Source organism: Strigops habroptila, chromosome 7, assembly GCF_004027225.2.
Source record: "Strigops habroptila isolate Jane chromosome 7, bStrHab1.2.pri, whole genome shotgun sequence".
In the NCBI taxonomy this organism is placed as follows: domain Eukaryota; kingdom Metazoa; phylum Chordata; class Aves; order Psittaciformes; family Psittacidae; genus Strigops; species Strigops habroptila.
Genome location: NC_044283.2, coordinates 65,131,605 through 65,159,252, shown reverse-complemented (window position 1 = coordinate 65,159,252; position 27,648 = coordinate 65,131,605). Strand labels below are relative to the sequence as shown.

The 27,648-nt window shown below is 39.5% G+C and overlaps 1 protein-coding gene across 2 annotated transcripts; it reads right to left on the bottom strand.

Annotated features, from left to right (window-relative positions):
• Positions 1–718: 718 nt before the first annotated feature.
• Positions 719–27,648, bottom strand: CLGN (calmegin). 2 transcript variants are annotated; one of them, XM_030491516.1, is made up of 15 exons: positions 27,438–27,648; positions 18,958–19,136; positions 18,012–18,082; positions 16,390–16,448; positions 14,356–14,497; positions 13,469–13,550; positions 10,934–11,126; positions 8,981–9,170; positions 8,201–8,314; positions 7,618–7,774; positions 6,180–6,395; positions 4,542–4,661; positions 4,219–4,363; positions 3,288–3,376; positions 719–1,797 (listed from the first exon to the last, which is right to left on the bottom strand). In XM_030491516.1, the coding sequence occupies exons 2-15, from the start codon at positions 19,117–19,119 to the stop codon at positions 1,717–1,719; spliced, it is 1,821 nt and encodes a 606-aa protein (XP_030347376.1). In that variant the 5' UTR covers positions 19,120–19,136; positions 27,438–27,648; the 3' UTR covers positions 719–1,716. The 2 variants fall into 2 exon arrangements, with proteins under 2 accessions (XP_030347376.1, XP_030347377.1); XM_030491517.1 differs by having other exon boundaries at positions 18,958–19,209; positions 27,438–27,527.

Here is a 27,648-nt window from a genome sequence, read left to right as displayed (position 1 = left end):
TACAAGGAAAGATGCTGATGGGGCATTAATCAAGACCTTATGGGAACCTTACTAAACTCTAAGGGAAGACTAGCAACCCCTCTGGAGTGACCAGTCCCTGGGGTAACTGTATCACACCAAACAAAACAAACCAAAAAAACAAACCCCAAACAAAATCCCCAACAAAACAAATAAACACTACCCCCAAAACCACAGCTGAATGCTGTAAAAATTCCAAAGGACTTTTACAAGGCTCAGACAAGACTCACTCAAAAGAAGTGCTGAAGTGCTCCCTCACAGCTTACAGTAGTTGTCACTAGCAGGATACTGCACTGGTAACAACTTCTATCTATTGCTTACAAGTCATAAGCAGGAGGAGGAATCTAAACTCTTCACTTCTTACCTTTTGAGTTTAGACCCTAAATAAAGAAGGAACCTGCATTAAAAAATCAACCAACCAAACAAAAAACCGAAACAACCCCAACAGAAAAACCCCAACAAAAAACACAAAAAACAAACAAAGCACACAGCCCACCAAAACCCCTCAAACTCTAGCAAAAACAGAGGCCTTTCTACATAGTTTACACAAAATAAGAGTCCAATATCATTAACTTTCGAATAGTTCATCACAAGCAGTTGAAGGCACTAGCTTCTTGATTAGGGTTAATTAATTGTTCATTTGTTAGAGGCTTCCATGGAATATCTGCTGACCCAATCTGCTGTGAAAATATTTAAGAGGTTTCTGGTGACTGCAGTTTTATTGTTTGTTTTAATATACAGCCGAACTTTAACAAAACACTTCTTTTACAATATGCAGTTTATTTAAACCATATTATGAGAATGCCCAGTTACTCACATCTGTAAAAAACGAAATCCATCAAAAATTCTTATCTATATTAATAAATTTCATGTTAAGCAAGAGTTATTAAATATTTTTAGGAGGCAATGTACACTTAGCAGGTATTCTATATAAACAGAGGTTATACCACTCTGGCTTGGAACATGAGAACTATAAAAGTTTGAAAAAATCATCTGTATATCACTTCTGCAGTTTTGATACCTGCATTCAGAAGTAAACCGAGTCACATCAATTACCGCTTGTTCTAGGAGTATTCTATTTTAAAATAGCTCTTAAAAATAAATTACAATGTCTAAAGTGAACAGGTGACCACCCATGTAACAAGATCAACTAAAATAAATAATTTACAATAGAAATTGTTGCTAGCACTAAATCATACAAAAACAATTATTGCATTTAGCTCTGCACAGAAAAAATACCTTTCCTCATAGCAGCATGAACCGCTGTAGATGCTACATCTATACTATCATCCTTTTTTAGCTGAAAAGTATAAACCACTAATTTTGTGCTAGAGCTGCAAAAATATTATAATTTATTCACTTTTAAAAATATTTAGAGTAAGTTTATCTCCAACTAATACTAATTTCTAGGAACCTTCAAATCTTAAGGATCTTCACCTTAAGATCAGTTGGCCGACTTCTAATCTCACATTTATTCTGAATTCAAAACAACAGACAACTCCTCACAGATAGTTCTCCTTAAAAAAAAGGGAATCAAAGAAGGTTAAAAGAGATTAGAGAATTCAAAAAGGAACTTAAGTAGCAATGAACCCCCCTTTTTCCTTCAAATCTCAGGAACTTGCCTGCTGTCAAGGCCCACTGAGGTGCCATAGCAAAAGTTACTATCATCTAGATCTAAAAATACTAGCTGGAAGTAACTCAGTCCTTCCGTATTCTTCTTTTGCGCACTGATTTCAGTGGACCATCTCCATAACCTGTGTCTTCGTTAGCTTCCTTCATCTGGGGGCAGAAATAAAATTAGCATTAAAATTTTAAACCAACTTTAATTTAATTATCACAACTGACATACTACTTTATCTCCCCCCCATCATAGTATCACTAAATGCAACACTTCAGTGATAGGGTTGCATAATACTAATCTAACAATAAATAAAGTGGGTAGAAGACTTTTCCTTTCTTTATGCAGAAGGAAGAGACCAGTATACACCTAAACTGATGTCAGGAATTTGGTTTTGCCCATTTACTGCCTGGTTTAAATGCAGACAATGCATTGCTTTCTCACATCCCTGCATCACCTAATGGCAAGCACCTCATTTGGAATGAACAGCTCACAGACTGTGGCGCAACCTGAGTGAGAATATGGCATACGTAACATCTCCCAAGTAGGTCACTAGGTAACTCATGACAGAAACTTGTACACCCTGAAAATACCCACAAAGGAGCAAGCCATAACCTCACTGCGATACCATGTAATGGCACACACACATTCAGATCTTGTTAGTACTTTCACAGAGAGACACATGCATCTTAATGGATTCATCAGATACTGTGTTCACAGGTAAGTGTTTAAGGGAAAAAAAGACCCTAGACTTCTTACACGAACAAGGGGACGTACTGAATAAGGGGTAATTAATGGAGAATTTCAGTGCTGAAACAATGCAACCTCATGTAAGTTTTTTAGAGGACTTCTATACGAAAACGAGTTACATTAAACAACTCCCCTCATCCGGGAAGGGACTCATTTAGGGAGTGGCAAGCACAGGATGACCAACAGAAATACTGTGGGTGGATCTAAAGCATCGCAGACATACCAGTGTTTCTAAATGAAAGGATAAAGAGCAGTTGACCAGCAAGAAAAGCACACACAAACTCCATTCTACAATGTAATTTTCTGAAAAACATTTTACAGATTATCTGATGACTGGATTAACTTGCACAAGAAAAATGGAACTGCAGGTGCTGAATTCAAAACCAGTACGGCCATTTTGATTAAAACCTTATTTTTCAATAATAGAAAACAAAAAACAAAAACAAAAAAAAAGAGAGAAGATAACTGAAAGCTTAAGGGTTTTTTAGGTCTCACTGAAAGGCTATTTGCTTAGCATCACATCAGTTCCATCAGTTAAACAGCATGATATAAAGAGACTGACACCTACTGCAGCAGCCAAATCTAAGACTTGCAATTCATTTAATAACTTGTTAAAAACTATACTCCTGTAAAAATGTTTCATGTTTAGAGACCTGCATGATCGCTTCATACTATACCTATATTTTACAATAAATATCACCTCCTAGCCAAAATTACACAGGAAGAGACATGTTTCACAAACCTATAGAGAGCAGTTGAGGTGTCAACTCAAAACCACATCCCCCCCTCATGATCTGTTTTATGTCTTAACAAAAGAAAAACTCTTGTAGGTAACTGAGCTTAGAAGAGCGATGTCGGATAAGGGCAAGGAAAAATTAGGGGAAAAAACCCACAATCTTACCTCATCTTCTGAACCAGATTTATTTGACTTATCGCTGCCTTCTTGACTTGTATCTGCAAGGTCATTTTCTTCTTCTTCACCCTCATCTTCTGCAGAAGAAATCAGTTTTACTTGGTAAACACAACTATATTAAAAATGTACTATTTCCAGACGCACCAGTAAGGAAGAGAGCCAATCTCAGCCTTAGAATGAACTGCTAGTTTACAATAACCCATAAAAAACATCTCTAATACAGAGAGTAGAATTCTCCTTATTTAGTAGAAATTGATCACTGTTGGATTTACTAACTAATTTTAACAGCTTTGGCCTACTCTCTTTTCACAATAGCACATACTTTCAGACTTTTAAGTGAACAACTAGAATGACAACCGTAGGTAGGTTTCCTTCAGGGAAAAAAAAGCAGCAGTTTTCAGTATTTCACATCTACTCTATTTTCAGGCTTTATCAAGAATTACTAAAATCAGTGACCAATAGAATAGTTCAAGGTACAACCATCCCACAGACAGGATGAAAGACTTATGTTAATGACTTAAATGCATCTGGAATAGCTTTTAAAGACAACAATGTGACTTCAACCACTTCAGGTACATGTATCTGAACCATTCAAATGTGTTCAATATATGAAGTATTCGGAACTGAGAAAATACACATCACTATCTACAAACACAGAAAGACTGGTGGAAGCACATTAATTTCCAGAAAGTGAAAAATACTGAGAAGAGCCTTACTTTCTGCTTATATTTATCAAAAAAATATTAGCTATGGAATGCCACTTGCTGGAGGCTGTCAAAGAGAAAAAGACAACTCAGAGCATGGCAGGTTGTGCATATTCTAAGATAACTGGTTGTAATTATTGGCAATGCAAACCACAAAGTAGTCCTATTAATATCTTTACAATTAATCAAACTGCAAGCTGGCTTGCTCATCTTACCATCTTCAGCAGTATCTTCATTTTCTTTTTCTTCTTCTAATTCTATTTCATCATCATCTAACTCTTCTCCCTCTTGGTCTAGGTCTCCCTTTGTAATTGGCTTAGATATATCAGGTTTTTTGAAGTCAATATCTTCATCTGTTTTCTACAACAAATTAAAAATCAATCTACATTTAAACTCAAATTAAGAATTAAACAAAGCCACTGTAAGCTAAGTAATATCGCTGGCACATTAAAAGCACATACTGTTGCACAGATTATCAGAGTTTTCCAATAAAGTATTAAGAGTAAAATCAAATAAAAATATAGGAAGTTTCTCTTACCTTTGTTGGCCAGCAGAACAACACCCCTAGACCAACAGGGAGAGCTAAAGTCAAGATGTAAAGAACCCAGAGCCACGGGTGGTCTTCTGCAGCAGTCACCAGTTGACTAAACATACCAGGCTACATTAAAAACAATTATTAATTTTGCATTTACATCCCTCTCAACACTTCAGTAAGTTTACAAACTGTACTGTATATATTTTAAACTTTATATTGCCTGAAGAAAACCACTCTTTATCTCCATCTTTTAATGACTAAACCAATATTGGATTTTAATACAAGTAACAACTTGACAGACTGCAAATGTAAGAAGGAACAAACCTAGTACTCTAAAGATACTAGACTGGCCACTACTCAATTTTGCAAAGTGACATTTGGAGTCTTGGCAAGCTCACACTTTACACCCTTCCCAGCTACTTTGTTTTTATCCCATACTGTGCTAACTCAGCTGGAAGCTCCCAAAGCATCAAGAACCTCAGAGCTGCAGACAGCCTCCTGAAGAGCAGTGTCTTGCTCCATCTGTGCTACGACATCCTCTGGTTTGACAACCAATTATTCAGGGAGTAAACTGTCCTCCCAGCCCAGTTCTGACTTATATAGTAGAGGGAGGGAGGTAGGCCAAGTGCCTAGTCCAGCAAGACCCCTGGAAAGCATCCATCAGAAACAAAGGCAGGAAGTCTGAGAGTCACGGTGGAGTGAGGAGACTTAAAAGGAATATTTTTTGCTATTGTGTATATAGGTATAGATGTAGGTCCAGACATAAAACCACGTAATTCAGAAAAGGGCAAGGATGTGGGAGGTGTCTTTCCTAACTGCATGGGAAGTGTATGCTGTTGCGACTTGCTCATCCTGTGACAAACAGCAACTGTCAGGAATTGGCCACATTTGCCACCAACCCATCATTTCTTTCCCACAACTGCAAGCCTCCTCTTGCCACTCAACCAAAGAAAATACAGGACTGTCGGAAAAACTGTAGTAACTCCAGGCAGCCACTAGAGGGGCTCACGATCCCGTATATCAGAGCAAGTTGAGCCTTTGCATATGAAAGAGATCTAAAAAATATGTGGATGCACACATCCAAACGGAAGAACAGACACAGCTCCATAAACATGTGTACTATTTTCAGAGCTGCACAATACATATCCAAGCAGCCAAAGGCCTAAAATTATTACACAGAAAAAACACATGGCTGTTCATTCGTTTCTCGTGGGAGGGAAACATGCAAAGAACATATATAATGGAGTTCTCCATAAGTGAAAGAAAAAAAAACCAAACCAAAAAAACCCCACAGAAACAACAAACCCCAAACAAAAGAGGTCTTTGAGTGCAAGTAAGTCAGCTTCCATTTGCTGACAGGTACTCAATTTCTAGTACCACCATGAACAGCAGAACACTTAACTATAGTGAAGCCAATTTCCCACTAGTGTTTAAGTAAAATGTTGTACCCTTTTAATTTCAAGAGGATATTAATCTGGGAAAGGTAAAAAGCCACGCTATGAGAAAATACAACCCTATCATAGTTAGCACAAATATTAACTGCAAACAAATTAATACTCTGACAGCATTAACAGACAGAAAATTCTTCCAAAAGCACATCTTCCTCACTACTTTCGGCTATCAAGAACATAAAGTTTATACCTCGTTAGCACTTGCTACTAATTTCTTCAAGCCCCAGCCATCTGCTGCCCAGCGATCTGCTACTTCTTTTTCTGAACATATAATGAAGTTATCAAAGTAGATATCAGACGTCATGGACCAGAGTTCTAAACCAATAGCACTGACAGCAGTCATCTTGAACGGGTGACTATCTTCGAAATAGTCTGGGTTTGGTATTTTCCGAGGGCTCCAGATTCCCTTTAATCGGGGAAGGGGGGGGGGATAAAAAAAAATTACCAACATTACCAATACCTCACTAAAAAAACAAACCAACAAACTCTGAAACAAATTTTAAAACAATTGGAACTTCCTGACTATTTGAAAGGCACTATTCAAGAAGACAAGCAATTGAGTTTAACCTACATAACCAAGCAGAATTGGAAGTAGCCCACAGAATTTTGGTAGCTGGAGCTCAATTTTCTGTCTAGGGCAGACATCTTAAAATTAATGGGTTTGTCCACACAGGGTTACAGTAATAACTGACTGCACAAAGTATCTCCGTTCTTGCTGGTACTGATGATTCCAAACACACTCTTTTTAAGTTTCCTTGAGTATTTCCTAACACTGAAGGGAAAACACAATATTAGCATTACTTCTTCCTCTGGTCTCTCCTTCTGGGACACATAGCTTTGTGTTTTGTTCATCAATATATCCCATATATTTTTGTAAGGGCACTGATCAATGTTCCGTGGTCAGTGACGTGATCTTCTGAGGTAAGTGTCTGTTGTCTGGTGGCCTAAGACTGCAGGGGAACTACATCGCATGATCCATATGGTCCCTCCCATTATGTGTGCATATAAACTGACAGCTGTTGCACCCAGAAGTGTTAGGGAAAAATTTATGGAAGGAAAATTCAGCTTTATGATACCTATGCAAGCTAGAGCCAAATTTTGTTTGCAAACGTGCTTCGGATCTTAAGCTCATAGAAATCAGATTCAAGTACTCTCCAGCCATAATTAATACAAAGTAACTTTCTTTAATATCAAACTGATTTCCTCATATCTGTAGGCAGAAGGGGAACCTAATTATCTAAAATTGATGCTTCCATTAGAATTTAACTAGTAAGTCAATCTGCTTACTGAAAAGTTCCGTTTTTAAATTAAAAAAACGTTAAGACTTAAAACTCCAACAAGAAAGATCAATATTTCATTAAATAATGTGATGCAGAATACAATCATACAGAACATACTAAGTGATATGAGTGCAAATAGTGCCAAAAGCAACTTCTAGCAGAGAAATTGTTTTAATATGGGAAGCATTTATATTTTCCAATGTACTTAAAGAACACAAAAAAAGCTCAAAATGTTTAGTGAGGGTATTCACATTCTACAATACAAAAAACCCTACATAATAGATATATTACTTTGAATTGCCTGCTCTGTTGAACTCCATACCTTTTAACAATGACTATTTCTATTACCTGATAGTTTGGATTATCTATCAAAGGTGCTTTCCATTTTCCTTTATAGTTTGGGTTATTCTTCATGGGACGCACCCAGTGTCCACAACCAGGCGCAGCCTCACACTTCGGATTAGGGATCTGAGGAGCTTCCCACTCCCCATCCATTTCTTCATCCCTACAGAAAAAGACAAGTTGTTACAAACAGCTGATTTGAGATTGGATTGGTCTGAACACTAGCAGTCAGTCTGAAGCTAGGGTCCATACACATTTTGCTATAACAATCTCAGAATTTTGACCAGCTCACAGAACTTTACCCAACATTAGCAACTCTTTTTTTGGAGGAGTGCTATACTCTAAAAAGATATTCTGGTTTTGTTTATGTATCTTTAAAAAACAAAAGGCAAAGAACATGTTCATGTTTCTCTAAAAGCAGCCCTCCAAAACAAATACTTGGTCATATCTTACACATTCCAACTTACTCCCTCAAAAGACAAGGAGATTTGGATTGACTTCTGATCCACAATTCAATTTGCCACAGAGAATAAGCAGGCTTATCTACAAGACATGTTAACAACCTGCACTTACTGAACCAAGTTCTTACCAGTCCTTTGGTTTTTTTGCATTAGGGTCTGGAACATACTGTGGTTCATCATCAAGCCATCCCTCAGGCTTTACAGCATCAGGATCTTCTATTTTGGAAGGCTCATCTTCATCCCTTCAATTACAGACTTATGTTAGAAAATACAGCAGCTGTATTTTGAATCAGCACCTGAAATACAGCACCTGACTTTGAATCAATGTTCTGTTCAGAGGACTGTAACTGGCATGACAGGAGTGATTTTCAAAGGCACGAGAGAATTAGACACAGTGATCATGAGAATTAGACATCCAATTATCTGCTTATAAATATCTGAGTTATATTTACATTGTTTCAAAGTACTACTTAGCCCAGAAATTGCTGCCATCAACTGGCAAGTGTCAGTCAGGTCTTACCATTAGGTTTTTTCCTCCTCTTCCTAAGTTGCCATATGAACCGTAGTTCACACAGGAGGAAGGAGAAATCACTGAATGTAAATTAAGACTATATGGTGAAGCAAAACCCCAATGACCCTCTTCCTAATCTCCCAGGTATAGTAATCTTAGCTATTAATTGCAACCATGGAGGGTAGAAATTGAGCAAAAAGCACAATTTTTATTTCTCTCCTTAAAAGATGACCAGATTCTCATACTGACCTCAGTAATGTTTTGGAACTTTAGCGCTTCTAGCAGTGAAACATATCCCAGCTGCTATTAGCAAAAAAACCAAGTAAAACCAATCAAATCCTTCAGATGAATAACCTGCACGTAAAGTGTATTGTACAGATAAAAATGTTCTCCTTACCAGTCATCTGGTTTGACAGCATTTGGATCAGGTATTTTTGGTCTCTCATCCCAATCATCAGGTTTCTTATCACTAGGATCATCTATTTCTTTGTGAGGGTTTACTGGAGGAACCATATCTTCAAGAAGACTTCCTTTACTGACAACCAGTTGGTCAATTAAAATTTCAAATGTATCATCTGGTTTTAGCACTAAAATGAAGAAATTCATATTAAAGCAGTAATGGAAGCATTCATTTTACAAATATCTTTAAACAAAACCTATATAATAAGCACAAACTTAGGCAAATGAAATCCTCACTAGCCACTCAAGTACTGGATTTGGACACAAAACATTGCTAAGTATTGCTACTGTGGGGATGTATGATGGGAATCAGGCCGCCCCAAAATGAAACTTCTCGCACATCCAAGCACATTCTCAGAGATTTTTCAAAATGCTACCTCTTGGCCAAAATTCTCCTTTATTTTAAATTATGGTTTCACACTGGAAAGCATGGAAACACCCGAGTTGCGTCAGTAACTCAGCTAAAAGATCAAAGTATTTTCTCTCAGATTCAAATCTGACAGCCACTTCCCTCAAGTGTAGATTGTGAATACAGAAAATTCTCTTCGAATGTTTTGGTACTTTACAAGTGTAACTGAAAAGCCAGGCTCATAGAACTGTGCTGTGACAAACCCGGTAACAGACACTCTATGCAGATCCATTTCTAATAACCAATGAGCACATTTGTATGTTCAAGCGTCCATTCAACACAGAGTATTAAAGTAAATACTATTCCACTTTTATGACAGTTTTAGAGATGGGTGATGAAAAGCAGAGTAACAGTCTTGTAATGACATTTGATAATAGCTAATTAAGCTCTTGCAGCCTAGAAGTTTTCAACAGTATTAGAACACCCATAAATGAAAAAGCTAAACCCCTGTATCACTTCAGATACAATGCAAAGAACTGATTTTTAAACTTCTGTTATCAGTCACAGAATGCATTAGAATCATGCAGCTCTATGGAGTCTATTTGAAAAATTATAACAGAACAAATGCAAGCTGGAGTTTAAGTATTTTTAGGCGTAATTTCTAATGAACAGCCCAAATATAGGAATACTTGCACTCCTTTACCACAAGGACAGAGTTTTGTTTCACTTATTCCCATTATATAAAAGTGAAAGTTTATGGTGGCACACTACAGTAATCTATTAAAAAAAAAGAAAAAGTAAGTTTTCCCATGGCACAGCAGTTGAACATGCCTTCTATTATTATTCAATGGAAGTTCAAAAGTACAGTCAATTTTGCTGGATTCATAGCATGCCACAGATTAGCCTATTCTTTTCCGATTTTATTCTTCCTCAGAAATTAGAAGAAGGGTTGAAAAAAGAACTAAGAAATTAAACTTTCATCTCTGCTATACTGTTCGTTGGTACAGAAAGAAATGTAGCATGAATTAAAACCAGTTCATATTGATTCATCTTCAGAGAATATGGTAACATCTGCTCATGCACACTGCTGCAGATGCAGGTGTTGGTGGGAACTCTTACGTGGAGGAGAGTGGCATGTGGCATGCTGCAGATTCAACTGAATTCCTGTGAACTCTGATGCCTTCCTGGAATATTGGACAGTTGTTTGTCTTTCAATATCTTCAACAAAAATATGTTTTTTGTAAGTACTGAAAATATTAATTCTTCACACTAAAGGTTGGCCAGAACTGCTATGCTTTCCTGTAACTGAATTTTAAACAGCAGCAGTCAAAAGTCACTTATATAGCCTGTAGTGAAGCCCAGTCATTAAGTCATTTAAACCCAATCATTAAATCATTTAAGCCCAAATCATTAAGCAGCCACCCCTCAGAACTAACAAGCTACTACAAACAAAAAAGCAGGCTCAAATACAAAGCTTCAGGGGACTGAAACACATTTTTAATCTCTCCTTTCCAATTTAAACTTGTAAGAATTAAACAATACCGAGCGTATACAGATGCGTCTTCTTGTCCAAATAGAATTTCTTTAGGTCTACGTCAGGACGTTTTGCATGCTTTTCATCATATTCTCCAGTTTTAGGATTCTTATGTCTGAAGATAAAGTGTAGTTTGTAATCTTCTCCACATTTATCTGGTCCAAACATAACAGTATAAGGTGTTTTGTCAAAAAAGTATTCCTGTAGAAGCAAGAGAGCTGAGCATGTGTTATACTGTACATTTTATGAAGTTATACTATACATTTTATGAAGTAACTTTGGATACTTCATTTCCTTGATGTTATGGCATAGGGCATGGTTGCCTTTTCCTAAAAGGTAACTGAAAACTGGTAGGGTAAACCATGAGAAGAATTGAACAGTCCTCTTGTGTTGCTGGGTGCTCTCTGTTCTCAGGGAATAGAATAACTGTAGAGATCACTTAAGCCTCTGAAAGGAGGATGAATATATTTATTTAGACCTTATCCTTACGTTAAGTAGAGATGCCTGTCACAAATCAACACACCCAGGTATCTGTATTTTTCTACAAACAATAAACTAAAACACGGAAGGGGACTTGCTATTGTTGTTCGTAACAATTTTATTTTTCAATAAACCCCAGAAATATTATTCAGTATCTTATTAGTCTTCTTGCTGCACATTAAACAACAGCAACGATAACATACAACCCTGAAAATATCAGATAGAGTGATGCTCCTTCAGAGTATGCTGCATTAAGCTGGTTTGGTTTTTTTCAACTATCTGTATGATTTTTGTACTTGGAACGCACAGGAACATGCTGCCTTATCCTTAAGCAATTGCCTGAAGAAGACCACTTGACTTCTGGAAGTTTTCTTCTTGAAAGATATACTCTGACATAAATGTATTGTTTGAAATGAGTCCATATTCTTAAGTTTTTTGAATGCAAAGTAAAACTTTTTCACTTTATGCACTACAGAAGTGCATGTATTTTAAGTTTGGTCCCTTTTACAACACTCAACATTCTAAGGAAAATGTCAATGATAAGAATTAACAATAATTAACTATCTAATAGCAGTATGCATACATACAGCAGTGAGAGATGTCTGATTTCAAAATTTAAAAAACAAACAAAACCAGACAAAAAATGAGAAAGAGAACACTGATTCTTTTAAGTTACTTCATCACACAGCCAGTGAAATTCCAAAACCAGTACGAGATGAATTGTGACCCATGCCATAAACAGCCAAATTCTGCATTTGCCATCTTCTGGTTTACCTCGTAGTAAGATGATGTAAAACTTAAAGCTTGAGTTTTACTATCATTTACACATCTTTCCATTATGAAAGATGTCATGCCTCTACTTGTGTTCCTACAGTCTGTATTTTTAATACTTATCTGTTAGCACTCATGTTATTTGAGCATAAGAAACACACTGGCATACAAATTTTAGGAAAAAGGAAGAGCACTAGGAAGTTGCATTAAAGCTTTTATTAACACATCTTAGAAATGCTTACAAGCAACTTCTTATGGATGTTCTCATCTCCTAGACTCTTGCAGAAATAGATATTATCCCTTATATCTCATGAAGAGTCCCACTGTTAAGTGGCTCTTCCTGACTGCTGATTTGCAGTCAAGTCCTATGCTGTCAAGACAAAATTTATGTTGCGCAAGCTCCTAGGTCACAATTCACTGCCAGTTCTCAATGTTAAAAAAGGTGCTAAAATATCCTCCATCACAGGCTAGACAGCTTGTATCTACACCCCAGTGTAGTGGCAGAAATATTAGAAGTGGAAACAATCAGTGCCAGAACCGAGACTTGGCTAGAAAAGGCAGTATTTTAAGCATTGGCACAGTAACGAAGAGCTTTGCAGGCAAGTTTGGAAAGGGCAGGCAAGTCCACATCAATGTATTAAGGAAAAAAAATAGTCTACAAAAAGATCCAGCATACTGAGGCACTTACTAATTTTTTACACCTGATCATTCAGGCCTTTTCCTGGGAACAGAGATTCCCCATCGCTTTCAGTTTCTAAACGCAAGCCGCGACCCTTTCTAAGATGGTATGTTGTGTGCCATGCAGTAAAAAGTGTTTCACAAATTACAAGTTGAGATTCTACAGCTTTTATTATTGCAGAAAGTCAGACTAAACAAACACAAGAGACCTTTGTCCTGGATATAAGACATCACTTGTGCAGAACTAAGAGTATGTTAACCACAGCAAACTCCTTATTCTAGCCTTCCGAAATTCACATTTCGAAATTTGTGTGAATATAGATTTTAAGAACTTTAAGTTTTACACTAAGTTTCATTAAAATAAATGGAAACTATAACAAGAATAATGTCATCAAATATTCTACCAGTAAAAAATGCACAATTCCAAACATTTTGTATATATGCAGTAAATTATATGTATATTATTACCTCGCCCAATCTTCTATTTAAACATTTGGGAAGCTTTTAAGAATTTAGAATGCATTAGGAGTTAATTTCTTATTGACATTTCACAAGCACAATTATGCATTTCCCAAATGAACAACTGATAGTGAATGTTAAGTATGAGGACATACCAGATTCAAGTCATTGCTGCTGGAAAGAAGTTTAATATATGCCCCACCACAGTCAATGCCTTCTTGAAAATTCACTTCATATCTGGGCAAGTTAAGAAAAACAAAACATTCGAAGTATCAGACAATTATAAATTAGCATCTAATCTGCAGTCCTAATTATGATTAAGACTGTATGAGTCACTACAGTCAAAACACTTCTACGTGACCAAAAGGTCTTAATTGCCATGCGAGCTAATACAGCAGCAACATCCGTCAAAAAATGCCACAGTAGCAATTGCTACTGTGGGTATCACCAGTAAGGAAAGTCTCAAGGTGGTATCAACCAACGTGCAAACATCAAAGTGAAGTAAAAACAGGCAAGAGTTCTACAAAGTTTGTGCCACCTTTGAAACTGACCAGACTGACACACACAATTTAGACAGAGGAGTTATCTGGATATATCTGTAAGTACAAGAGAGCAAGTCTGAATATCAGAAAAAAGCACTCAAATTGCCATGATGCTCATGATCACTAATACTGCTATAACATGTTCAAGATTCAAGTTGCTTTTATGGAGCTACACAAGTATTCTGTAAGTGGAAAAACACTGTGCTCAAACTGCATATGATTTAGATCCTAAAGCAAGACTGAAAATTAGTTAGTTTTTTCAACAATCTTGTAAATATTAGATTTTTGTCCAAAAATATTTCAAGAGTTTAATTATATCTTCTCATTCGATTACTAAATCATCCATACTTACAGTTCTGATAGCTCTGGATACGATAAGTCAATGCACTGTGTAAGTCAGTATTGTTTTACAGGCATTCACATTACTTTCTTGCAAAAGATTGCAAAGATTTTAATAATATTAAATCTTGAGTAAAAAGAAAATCTGAGGGATTACTTACTGAACAATCAAAGGTTTATCATCAAAAATAAATTCCTTTGTTAGCATAGCTGATATTGCATGGTGCTTTGCAACTGACTTTAACACTAATCCTCTGTCTCCAGGCACTGTGTTTTCTTTCAGCTCTTCTACTTCCCATTTTCCTAACACACACACACACACACAAACACAGAGCCTTTGAAAGAAATGCAGTCTGAAGTAAAGAAATCACAGCCCAATTGAAAGCAAATAAAGACCAATTGCTAAAGTAGGGAAAAAATCTTGACATCTGATGTCAAAGAAGTTAAACAATAATAATCCAATTCAATACTGGTAATCCTACTGTGGATACAAAACATTACTCACATCCAGTTTACACTTCCCCAAACTAACTGCTGTACAGCACTCAAACTGCGCCCCCTTCCCCAGTTAAAAAAAAAAATACAAAATCATGGTACACAAATTTGCTGCTCATGTTTCTTGATCAAACCCATGACAGAATGTTTTAACCAGCACTTTTCAATAATTAGAAACTACCAGAATTCCAGCTCCACAGTTGTATGATAAAAATAAAAACTGCGTCATGCCAAAGATCCACCTAACCCAGTGTTCCGGCTCGGACAGCAAGGAGGAGAGAAAGCTTAGGGAAAAACAGAGCAAGCAGTTTTAGCTAGAAGAAGCGACAAGCTTTTTCTTTTTTCTTTCCCCAAGTAACTGTTTCTACAGCAGTAAAACTCCCAGTATCGTAACTGTTACAGCCAAAAGAAAGAAAATTATCAAAATCTCAGCATTATGTGTAAAACAGAATTTTTCAACTCAAAGGAAAAAAAAAAAAAAAAAAAGCCAGCCATGGACTCCAAAGTAGGAAAGAACCACATCCTTACCATAATCCACCATAAACCAATGAAATTGTACAGAAAAATGTACACATTTAACACTAAATGCTTTTACATCACAAAATTTCATTAAGTTTATTGCATAAACCCGTAGCATGTATAAACATCCACTGGATTTCTGTTTAATTGCAAGTATTTCTGTTAAGTGCTAAACCTAAACCCATCTGTTCTATACTGATTTACACACCAAAACCCTACAAGTTATGTTTGCTTACCACTTTCTGTTAACATTAATTTAGTTCATTTGACAAAACAGCAGTAGCAAATACTTTTCTTCTGCAGCAGAAACTTTTCTTGTTCTCCCTTTTCTTGTTCTTGATTTATAGAATCATAGAATAGTTAGGGTTGGAAGGGACCTTAAAGGTCAGCTAGTTCCAACCCCTCTGCCACAGGCAGGGAGATCTTCCTTGAATGGGCAGGGACACTTGCTCTTGAATGAAATAAATTCAGATGGCAAAATTATTGCCATGGATCACACATCTGTTAGTTTAAAATGATATTGAAGGAGGTAATTCTAGCCTAGGAATTTATAAGTGCAAACCCCAATGATAAAATCCACCAAAACAACTTTCTCATTATTACTTTTCAGATTTGTTTTAGACTACTGTAAGAATAAACTGTACAAGAACCACCGGAGAATCCTACATTCAAGCACAGGCATTCTGAAAAAGTATTTTAAAGAAAAACATCATTCAGTTTAACTCTTTTGTTTCAGAGACTAGACCTGGAGACTGGGCTGGAAAAAAGTTAATTTTCTTCAGGGTTAAACCATGACAGAGACCAACCCATGAATCAGTAGGACAGACACAGCAACACGGAACATGCTGCTTTAGAAAGGTGTTTAACAACTGAAATTGAAGTGGTAAATCTTTCTGACATGATTTCAGAGAAGGTAGTTTTCAAGAAGCACTATTCACAATCAATACTGAATATTCAGATGCCAAAGGGTATTCACTATCATTCATTGCAATAGATTGTTGGGATGACAAAACCAGAAAATTATCTTCATACTAAGTGACCCAATGAGCAAAATTTCACATCTCTGTTTCAGGGTAACAGTCATTATACAAAGACAAGATCAGTATAAGAGGTAGCTGTTTCTCAAAGAGCAACAGAACATCAGAAACTATACAGTGGAAAAGAACATTAAAACCACTTACCATCATATTTAGCAATGTTTTCATCTGTGTCTTCTTTCTTGGTTTTAGACAACACCCACCTAAAACAAAAAGCGTAGTAGTCACTGAGCTACTTACGCAAAGCTGTGTTATTTAACAAGCACAGGAAAACCAGCTTTTGCTTCTAGGCTGAGAATATGTGATAATGATTTTGCTCGTCAGCATCACGGAACTTTGTGTAGTTCAAAGAACATGAAAGGCAAAATTAAAATAGATTAGTCTAATATAGCATTTCAAAATACTTCCTAAGATTATAAATGATTATACAATTATAGCTCTAAAGTAATTCAATTATTCTGAATAAACTTCAGTTTTATACACAAGGTTAAGTTTGTCAAAATGCAAGAATTTTACATAAGCATATAATGTCAAAAATACACGGAAAATAGCAAGGTTCAAGTGTAACATCTTCAATATGATAAGGAGAAAAATAATCACCCAAAGAAACTTTAACACTCTCTGACAGTAACAGTACACACGCATAACAAGGGACAAAAGGCAGAAGTAAAAGTGTCCAAATGACAAATGCAATTATGCATTGAACACATTCCGAGTGTATTGCACACAAGGAATCCCAACAGGGCAAACCAACTCCCGATCTCCTTGAGACTATGAACAAGGTGAACTCAGCTTATCAAATTGAGGTCACCAAAAGATATGCACATTCCACACAACACAAAGTGTTCATTTGGAGGAGGGTAAAAAAAAAAGGAAGACAGGGCAATCCTCCCTCATCTGGCATAGAGCAGTTCTATCCCGAGCCATGCACAGCAATATCTTAAGCCAACAGTGTCACTGAACTCTTCATTTTATCAACTACAATACTACATTTTCACAATTAACTCTACAAAGAACTATTTTCATTCATTCTGAACCATCCTCTGCATGGATTATTTCAGGGATACATATCTTTTCTGCTTCAATTTCAGTCAGATTTGGTTTTGCAGAGATGCTGGAAAAGCTTCAGACTGTAAATGGCAAATTAGATCCTTGGTCTACCAGGAGAAAGACCAACAAGGAAATAAAACATCTCTACAAGTCACACAGAAGATTTTCAAGACCCATTCTCTTGGGTTTTCTCTTGAAAAAGATATTCTATTCTGGTGGTTTACCTAGTCAACTTATATGCACTCTTTTCCCAATTTGAGGGAAGAAACGCAACACACTGCTTACTTTCTCATACAGCTTAGTTCCATACTTGGTATCCTTACATAAATTATGTATAGCTAGACCAAAAATAACCACTCCCAAGCATTGTAGCAAAAGCTTTGAATAGTAGATTTAGTAGGAAGACAAACTAATCTTTTAACAGATCTCATGAAGCTAGAAATTGAGGTGAATGACATTTTTCAAGTAACCCAGTTAAGTTTTTGCATTTGTTAATCAACGTTTTCACAAAAACCAGCAACATACCTGAAATGTTAACTGTCAGGCTTAACACTATGCTGTATTTGAAACAAGCATTACCAGCCTTCCCAATTGTAACCCCTGTAAAAATTAATTTTTATAGAGATACTAGCAGAAAAATGAATACAAAAGAAGTCCTGCCACTATACGTTGAAGTGCTCTAAGGAAAAGTTTAAGATTTTAAGGCATAAACTTACCCAGCCAATACTCCATCAAAGGTTGCTGTAAAATACACTTCCCCAGTTGGCTTTGGAGTCTGGTACACAACCTAAAACATGTGTACAGGTACACACTCTAACATAAATTACAATTGTTAACTTGAAATACATATCTCTAGAAGTAGTTCCACCCAGACAGACCATCAGATTTTGTTCATCAGAAATACCTAGGGGCATAAACCACCTTTCCCCACCCCTCTAATTTTTACAGTTTGGGTGCATCCCTCCAACAGTCAGCAATTTTAAAAACTGCTTCCTGTGTCCAAAGCTCATAACTAAAGTACTGCTACACACCTTATGTGTAAGAAAACCCCAGGAAATTTACCAGACTTGCACCAATTCTCTGCTTCCTCCCTATTTCTTTCTAGAAATGTTTTCCATTCTTCTGGTTTCCTGTGTCTACTTGGCACATTACAGTTGAGCTATACAGTAAAAACTTGAAAAAACTCATTTATGAATATTGCCCACATCTGTTGTGAAGTACGGCATAACAAGCAAGTTTTCTGGGAACAAAGACAGTGTCAAAAGGTAGCTGATGAAATCAAGAACTGATCTAAAGTCAAAATCTCAGTAAAACCAAGATACTTTCTGCTGTCTTCTCTAGCAATGGCACGTTAGGAGTTACAACAAAAGGTTCTGTATCTAGATTGAAGCACAGACTAACAAAACCTTCTTCATGACTATCCACCATAGGCAGGAGATCTGAATTTACACTTTGGCATAGCAGGATTATTTGTTAAGCTTGTCCTATGTGTCACGTACAGCAACTGAAGAACTCAGACTGGTGGGTTTGCCACCCACTCAGTTGTCAACTGCGTGTTAACTTGCTCTTTTTTAAATACATCTGTCCACCAATTTCTCTAGTAGTCATAATTACATACCTTATAATTAAACAAGCTTTAACTAAAGACTTTTGCCATCTTACCTCTAAGGAAGATTTATCTCCGTCAACATCAGCTTCTTGAGACTGCTTGTCAAAATCCTCTACTTCAACATTGGCATCCAGAGTTTCTTTGTTTTCAATTTCTGCAGTCACTGAGCTAATTATCAGGACACCCAAGCACAGCCAGTCCCACTGGAGGTACATCCTAGTTAGCTGAAGAACTGAAAGTTTTAAATTTTAAATTTCATTGCAAGGATATTATCAATATCATTGGAATTTTACCCCAGATTATATCTGTAAGAGAAAAAACACATTATAATAAGAAATAAAGATCATAGAATCACAGAATCAACTAGGTTGGAAAAGACTTTTAAGATCATCAAGTCCAACTGTCAACTGATATAATAAACTAATACCACCATAGTATTTTACTAGAGCAATATAGTTTTCATTTGAAAAAATTCTTACTAGACAGCCCTGACTCAGACTCTATTCCCCCTCCTGTTGTTCATACAGCAGTGTTTGTAGCCTGTTCCCTTATGTTGCCAGGCCACAAATTTAGCAAGAATGTGACTGCAATATATGTATGTTTTTAAGAACTAAGTAAGACTGATTTTATTTTTTTCATTCCTTAACAATCTGAAAAGTAATCAAAGTGAATCAGTCTCTACAGTGTAGTAAAAAGTAACATCCCTTTCATTAGGGAAAATGAAATTGATAGTTTGGATGTCCTGTGCAGGTCCCTTGACCTTACTTTGTTTTATGGTAAAACCAGCTTTCAGAAGGATCTGGATTATTTTCCTCCCTTTCTCAAAAACTTCCTCCGCTGTATCACCCCACACGATAATGTCATCAATGTATTGCAGGTGTTCTGGAGCTTGCCCCTGTTCCAGTGCAGTCTGGATCAATCCATGGCAGATGGTAGGGCTGTGTTTCTACCCCTGGGGCAGTCGGTTCCAAGTGTACTGGACATCCCTCCAAGTAAAAGCGAACTGTGACCTGCATTCTGCTGCCAAAGGGATTGAGAAAAATGCATTGGCAATATCAATTGTGGCATACCACTTGGCTGCCTTTGACTCCAGTTCATACTGAAGTTCTAGCATGTCCGGTACGGCAGCACTCAATGGTGGTGTGACTTCGTTCAGGCCACGATAGTCTGTTAGTCTCCATTCTCCGTTAAGACTTTCACACTGGCCATACGGGGCTATTAAGGGTGAGCGGGTCCTGCTGATCACTCCTTGGCTCTCCAGTCTGTGGATCAGCTTATGGATGGGAATCAAGGAGTCTCGGTTGGTGCGATATTGCCGCCGGTGCACTGTTGTGGTCGCAATTGGCACTTGTTGTTCTTCGACCTTCAGCAACCCCACAACAGAAGGATCCTCTGAGAGACCAGGCAAGGTGGACAGCTGCCTGGTCTTCCTGACGGACATCTCCTCTGTCTCCAAGGCAGCGATACCAAAAGCCCATCTATACCCTTTTGGGTCTTTGAAGTACCCTCTCCTGAGACAGTCTATGCCAAGGATGCATGGAGCCCCTGGACCAGTCACAATGGGGTGCTTTTGTCACTCCTTCCCAGTTAGGCTGATTTCAGCCTCCAGTACAGTCAACTCTTGGGATTCTCCTGTCACTCCAGGAATACAAATGGGTTCCACCCCTTAACAGCTTGATGGCATCAGCGTACACTGTGCACTGGTATCTACTAGAGCCTTATACTCCTGTGGGACTGATGTGCCAGGCCACCTGATCCACACAGTCCAGTAAACCCGATTGTCCCTCTCCTCCACCTGGCTGGAGGCAGGGCCCCTCTAACAGTAATCATAAGATTCTGCACTTACTTCTTGTACAAAGGGACTAGAAGTCCTCTTCATAGGAGTCTGAGTAAAATCCAGCTCTTCCAATCCATCCGGGAAGCTGCTCACCAAAGACTGGAGCAGCAACTTTCCTGGGAGGATCTCCATTCACCATTGTTTTTCCTTACAATTCACATACCTGTTCCTCCAGAACTGCAGTAGGTTTTCCATCCCACTTTCATGTTTCTCCATGATCCCACAGCTAAAACCATAAGGTACTCATGGTGAGTACCTCTTATATCTTCCCTCTCAAGCAACAGGGCGCCTTCTGTTAATAGCTGAGATGCGGGTCTGTACACAGGGTGAGCTGGATATATCATCTCTCAATTGCTGGAACTCTTGGGACAGTTTTTCCACAGCTGAAATGATGGAAGGGGTGAGATTGTCTTCAAACTCCTCAAGCTGATGACTCACTTCATCCACTGTTGGTGCCGCTGCTTCCCTCCAGTTCATTGTTGCCAAAATTACACTCTGTGTAAATTTCTGCCACACTCATCTTGTACATTCAACTTCATCTGTATCTATGGGTGGCTCCTCAGCATCCAACTTACGATAAATCTTCTCTAGAATACCTCATTCCCTCAGGAACTGAAGGCCTCTATTGTGGTCCACTTGCCTGGGTAGTGCATATATATATATATATATAAAAAATAATCTTCCTTTAGGGATATCTTTCATTCACAGCTGACAAGAGCTGCCTCCAGAGGCTGAGGACTCATTTCTCTTTTGCCATTGCTTTGTCAACTCCACCTTCCCTAGCAAGTGATCCCAGCTGCTTGAATTCCTTACCCTCTAGTTTGTGACTGCTGGCCCCTTCGTCCCAGCATCGGAGCATCCAGGGGATTATGTGCTCACCTGCACAAAAGCTGAAATCTTTTCGCATATACCACAGCTCAGTCAAGGACAGGGATCGAGAAGTTACCTCTTGTTCTGCCTCTTCCTCTGTTTCTGGTAATGGTTCCTCTAGTTCTGATAATAGCCCTTCTTCATCTTCCTTCACTGAACGAGTTGGCTTTTGCTTCCATTTCCTCTGGCATACAGGGGCAACCTGATACCGACACAGGTTGGTTCTCTGGTTCAGTTATAACACCCATTGCCAGGGCCTGACTGGTGGTGGTGCTTGTTGTTGGGGTTTGAATAGTTGCAGTACTGATCACAGGAATTAAAACAGCTGCAGTGCTTGTCACTGAAGTTTGAATAGCCATCATACTTGCCACTGGGGTCTGAGTGGCCGCAGTGCTTGTTATGGAGATTAAAATAACTGTGGTGCCTGTTGCTAGAGTTTGAGTAGCCCTGGTACTGGTCATCAGAGTTTGAGTAGCCACAGTGCTTGTTGTGGAGACTGAAGTGGCTCCAATGCTTGTCGCCAGGGTTTGAGTTGCCATAGTGCTTACCACTGGGATGTGAGTAGCTACAGTGCACGTTGCAGGGGCTGAAGTAGCCAAAATCCTTGTCACTGCAGTTTCTCTTTTTCTCCTTTGAGCTGCAGCACTCCTCATGTGGGTTGGAGTAGCCATATGTAGCTGTTTAACCCAAAGCAAGATTGGAACCATATTCAACAACATACTGACTCCTAGCAATAGGGCCAGGCTGGTTTCAGCATCCCAAGAATACTAAAAGTTTTCAAAATTCTCAAATGTTGCTGTGAACAGCCTAGTGGGAGAGTTGCGGGGGAATTTCTCCTTCATTGGTTGGCCCTCCCAGGAGAAAAAGCAAGAGGTATGATTATTAATAGTTTCTGTTACGTGGCTCCCAAAGTATAGAGGTGACGTCAATGCTGAGAACACCTACCACATCAGTTTCACAACCAGCAACTCTATTGTATCACAAGCCACCACTATAAAGTACAACAAAACAAGAACCTTAGCCCAGGCCCCGAAGCCGATAAACAACGAAACAGAGAATGCATACTGCAAGCGAGATATATATATAACACAACTCTGAGACCGTACGCAACAACTCTGAAAGCAAATGCATCAACATTGTGACCTGCAGACTATTAAACCAAGACAATGAATGTTTATAACAAATTTGTTTTGACACACTCAGGTCAGATCTGTCGTTATCTCAACCCTTCGTGCCCCACGCTGAGTGCCAAAAAGGACTGTCGAGGTTTAGATCCAGCCAGTAACTCAGAACCATGCAGCCGCTCGCTCACACTCCCCCTTTCTCTCCCTCCCTGGGCAGGATGTGGAGGACAATCAAAAGAATGTAAACCCCACAGGTTGAGATAAGAACAGTTTAAAAAATGAAGTAAAATATATTGATAATAGAAAGAATACCAACAATAATAATAATGATGATAATAGGAAACAACAAGAGAAGAAATAAAAGCTCAGAAAACACAAGCGATGCACAATACAATTGCTCACCACCCGCTAACTGATTCCCAGCCCGACCAATTCCCAGCAGCAACTGGTCCCTTCCAGGTAACTCCCCCGGGTTTATATACTGGGCATGACGTGCTGTGGTATAGAATACCCCTTTGGCTAGTTTGGGTCAGGTGTCCTGTCTGTGCTCCCTGCCAGCTTCTTGTGCCCCTCGTCACTGGCAGATCATGAGAGACTGAGAAGTCCTTGATGAGAGTTAGCACTACAGAGCAGCAAATAAACCATCGGTGTGTTATCAGCATTGTTCCCAGACTGAAGCCAAAACACAGCACTGCACCAGCTACTAAGAAGAAAAATAACTCTGTCCCTGCCAAAACCAGGACACCACCACACTGGTATTTATCCTTGGCTTTTAACAACTTCTAGCCACAGTAAGTTTAAAAAGAAAGACAAATGCTGATATTTACTTTGCTATTGTAAGACATTTTCAAACCCTGAATTACTTTTAGCCACTACTAATCATACTAAATATTCTGCTGCTAAGGTGCTTTCTGGGCCTGAGAAAGCAGCCACCCTCTTAGTTATGTCATCGCTCTTTAGCGACTAAAGTGTTTACCACTTCAACCCGAAATATCCCAGCAATTCAAGATACCACCTTATACTGGAAGGTGAGAGTCTTCCTGACTTCACCAGATTTGCTAAGCAATTCAAACATTAGAACTGCACCAATAATTATTTATAATTCAATTTATAACATCTGCAAGTTCTATCAAGCAACACACAGAGATCAAACAGTACCAGGGCTAAAAACCTCCACATCCCAGCATGACTGTAATACAAACGTCCAAAGACAGTACTATGTTAATATTAAGAAATCAGAAGCTTCCCTTCTTGGGACAAACATCTGTTTTCCACAAAACTACATTAATTATGTTACCATTCTATTTTCTCCCCCACTACTAAGCACAATCCCTGCTATTCTTTGTGGGACTTTTTACTTGGCTGCGTACTTGGCTTGAGCACGCCAAGTCTATGGTTCCTGCTTTTTCTCAGTTATTAACACAGAGACCCATTTCAAAAGTTACCTGCAAATTTTACTAGGTTTTTTGCATTTTACTTTTTAGCTAAAAACTATGGATACTGTTAACTCATAGGCCTCCTTGGCCCATTCAAGAACTTAAAATAATCTTGCCCTGAAGATGTAAAGTCATTCAGCTTATCATACATGAACATCCCACCTTACAGTGCTTTTGAACACCTTTGTCCGAGGGTATCATGCTTTACCACCCCCTTTCTATTGTTCTTAATCATCGTCTTAGGACAAACAGTTGATAAATTTCATATCGATACCTTCTGGGACTCTAGCTCTTAGCTAAAGTGGCATACATAAATCAGGTATTAGACTTGCTTTTTTAGCATAAAACTTGCCTACGCCTTACTTTAGCTAGTTTGTCATGCAGGTAGTCTCTTCCTCTTCTCCTAAAGCAGACAAAGAGATACATCTTTCTTTGTCAATACTTCACAGCTGTATTGCGTGTAAGATTCAAAATGCCTTTCACAGTAATCTTGCTGTAATTAACCCTATCCACTTATTCCATACATAGACTAGCAAGAAACCAGACTAATACTCACCATTCCATACAGTTCCCTTCCTAAACTCCTGACGCTTTCACTTCATTCATACCAAGTCTTACCACTACCCCCTGATCCTAGCCTAGGACATTCCTAATTTTACTTCAGTCTTCAATTATATCTCTTACTTTTCCTTCAAGAAGAGAAGGCACACTTTTTTGACCTTTGATCTTTCAACACACTTTTAACATAATCCCAGAAACACTGACAAACATTATCAAGAACAATTACAATTATCAGTCATTTGCCAGGCAAAGATGGTTTTCCACAAGACCATTACATCCTTTACTTTTGTGAACTCTGCCAGCACTACAGTCTTACAATGCGAAATGAATCTTTCAACTAAGCCAAAGAGTTTCTAGTCTCAAAACAGAATGTCACACTACACACTTTTTTGTCTCTATAACCTACTGAACTTTCCTAATTAGCACATGAAGGCCTATAAAAAAACCCCAAAACTTCTTATTTTTTCCTCAAGGTGATCATGAAAACAAGTCAAAAGGATCCCCACTGTTAAAAGTTCCTCAGCAGAACAAAACAAGTTATCCCAGCCTATGGCCCTCACACAAACATGAAACATGTTTACTAGCAGTCTCGGCCTCAACAGCGCAGACCAATGACTTCCAAACCATCTTTCAGGGAGCTACAGCAAACAGGCAATTGCAAAACCATACACCTGGGCAGTAGTTTCAACTGGGAATGCAATATAGCTATAGAATGACCCATGAGAGAACTGGACAGCCATTCTTCAGTGTGAAAAGAACAGTGTCAGGCAGGGACACCTGAGTCACAGAAATTTATCCAATAATAATTATACCTCCAAAATGTGATTCCCTGCAATTCCTTTTGGGATGGGCAGCATATATTCAGCTTTCTCTACACATATAGACAATCCTATCAATATATATAACTTTAGGCCTGCAATTTTAAACTTAATATTTGCATAGCTTGGTCACTCTTTACCATGGGAGCATGGGTAACTACATGTTACTAGACGTGCTGTAGGCACATCTGCACTGAGCCAGAAGTACTACTGTAAAGCAGGCTCTTGGGACCAGCCTCACTGCTGCAACATCAGCATAATATTGCACCTAAAGTGAGGAGCCACTGTGTTTAGTGGCTCCTTAGTATTTAGAAAAGACAAGAGGCATAAACTGAAAGAATATTCTGACTGGATATTAGAACTTCCTCCCCTCCCTCCCCCAGTGAACGCAGGCAAGCAACGGTACAGGCACACACAGTCTCAGTCCTTGGGGTTTTCCTAAGACTGACTAGATAAAGCCTTGAGCACCTGAACCAGCCTCAGGGCTCACCCTGCTGTGAGCAGCAGGTTGGAGCAGAGACCTCCTGGGATCCAGTTCCACCTGAATAATTCGATTTCTACAGATGGGTGCACAGCGCAAGCATGGCAACCTTCAGACTTCTGCACCATGGTCTTTGCATAGTCTACACATGCCGTGAAATTAATGGTATTGTTATTCCATTTGATGTAGAACTAAACAGAGGTCAGAATCTTTTAGAGTACTGCTAACTTTTCCATGGACTGTGAGAAGGGCCATGCCTTCCTCATGGAACTCTGAGTCTTGCATTCTCAAGCAGAAAAGGTGTAATAAGACTGCCATTAATAGCCTTTCATCACTCAGCGGTCTAAAACTTCTGCATCCAGCACCAACACACAGGCATTTCCTAGGGCCAGTATCAATTCCATCCACGGCCAACGGAAAGTATTTCTTTCCCCCACCCTTTCTTCCACCCATAGCCATGTGCTGACTTATTCCTCTCACACACAGCTGCACCGACATCAACCTGACCAAAGACAATATCCAGGCAAAGCTGCTCCATGAAAAGCACCCCGGAGTTAGCATCACAGACTGGTTTGGGTTGGAAGGGACATGAAGACCCATCCAGTTCCATCCCCCCTGCCATGGGCAGGGACACCTTCCACTAGACCAGGTTGCTCCAAGCCCCTGTGTCCAACTTGGCCTTGAACACTGCCATGGTTCTTAAACTTCTATTTTTCCTTTATCTTCCGTGAAAATGTTACCTTTTTTTGCTGAAGCATTAACAACATTACACTGAAATGAGCGCAATTATCAAGCCGTAGTGCTGAACTTGCACGGGTGCCTTGTGAAGCTATTTTGTTACTACAGTTAGCTTGAGCAAAACCTCCAGGAAGATGTTATTTGTCAACTCATCAAACAAACAAGCCACCCCTCTCGAGTCAAGCAGCCACTCGGTGTTCAGGCAGCGCCCAACACAAGCCCCAGTCCCACGTTTTACACAGAGACGACCTGTTGGAAGCGCAGGAAGGGAGGCCACAGGCTGCAGGCCGGGGCCGCGCTCCCCTCAGGCGCGGGGCCCGCTCCCGAACCCCCGCCCCAGGGACCCACCACAGCTCAGGCTCGCGCTCCAGCCCTCGCGCCGCCGGCCGCCTAACGGCCGGTAACGGCCGGCGCGCCGAGAACGCCTCCTGCCCCCCCACCGCCACACACGGCGTTACGGCGGAGACCGCCCCTCACACCTGCCGGGCGGCGCGGGGAGGGAGGACGCGCTGCACCCAGGACACGCACCCTCCCACCGCCCACACCGCGGGCCTGGGCGGCCGCCGCTTATCCCCCCGCCCCAGTTATCCAACACCCGCCCGGTGCCGACAGGCAGCTCCCCGCCGCGGCAGGCCCAGCACGCCCAGTCGCAGCGGCGGGCGGATTACCGGCACTGAGACACGCTCCGCGCCCCGCTGGCCGAGCGCGGCCGCCTTCCCCAGGGCATCACCGGCCGCGCATGCGCGCCAGCGCTCCCTACGCTCCGGGGGGGGGGGATGCGGGAGCCCTGCAGCAGGTGCTGCCGCTCGCGCCGCCTCGCCCAAGCCAATCAGAGCGCGGCAGACGCGGCCCCGCCCAATCCGCGCGCTGAGCGCGGCC

Bases quoted from the DNA above. Each gene is read 5' to 3' on its own strand.
- CLGN (XM_030491516.1), bottom strand. From the start codon at position 19,119: ATGTACCTCCAGTGGGACTGGCTGTGCTTGGGTGTCCTGATAATTAGC. The intron at 18,083-18,957 runs GTAAGATGGCAA...CACATGTTTTAG, and splicing joins GAGATAAATCTTCCTTAGAG to GTTGTGTACCAGACTCCAAA. The intron at 13,551-14,355 runs GTAAGTAATCCC...TAACTTGCCCAG, and splicing joins GATAAACCTTTGATTGTTCA to ATATGAAGTGAATTTTCAAG.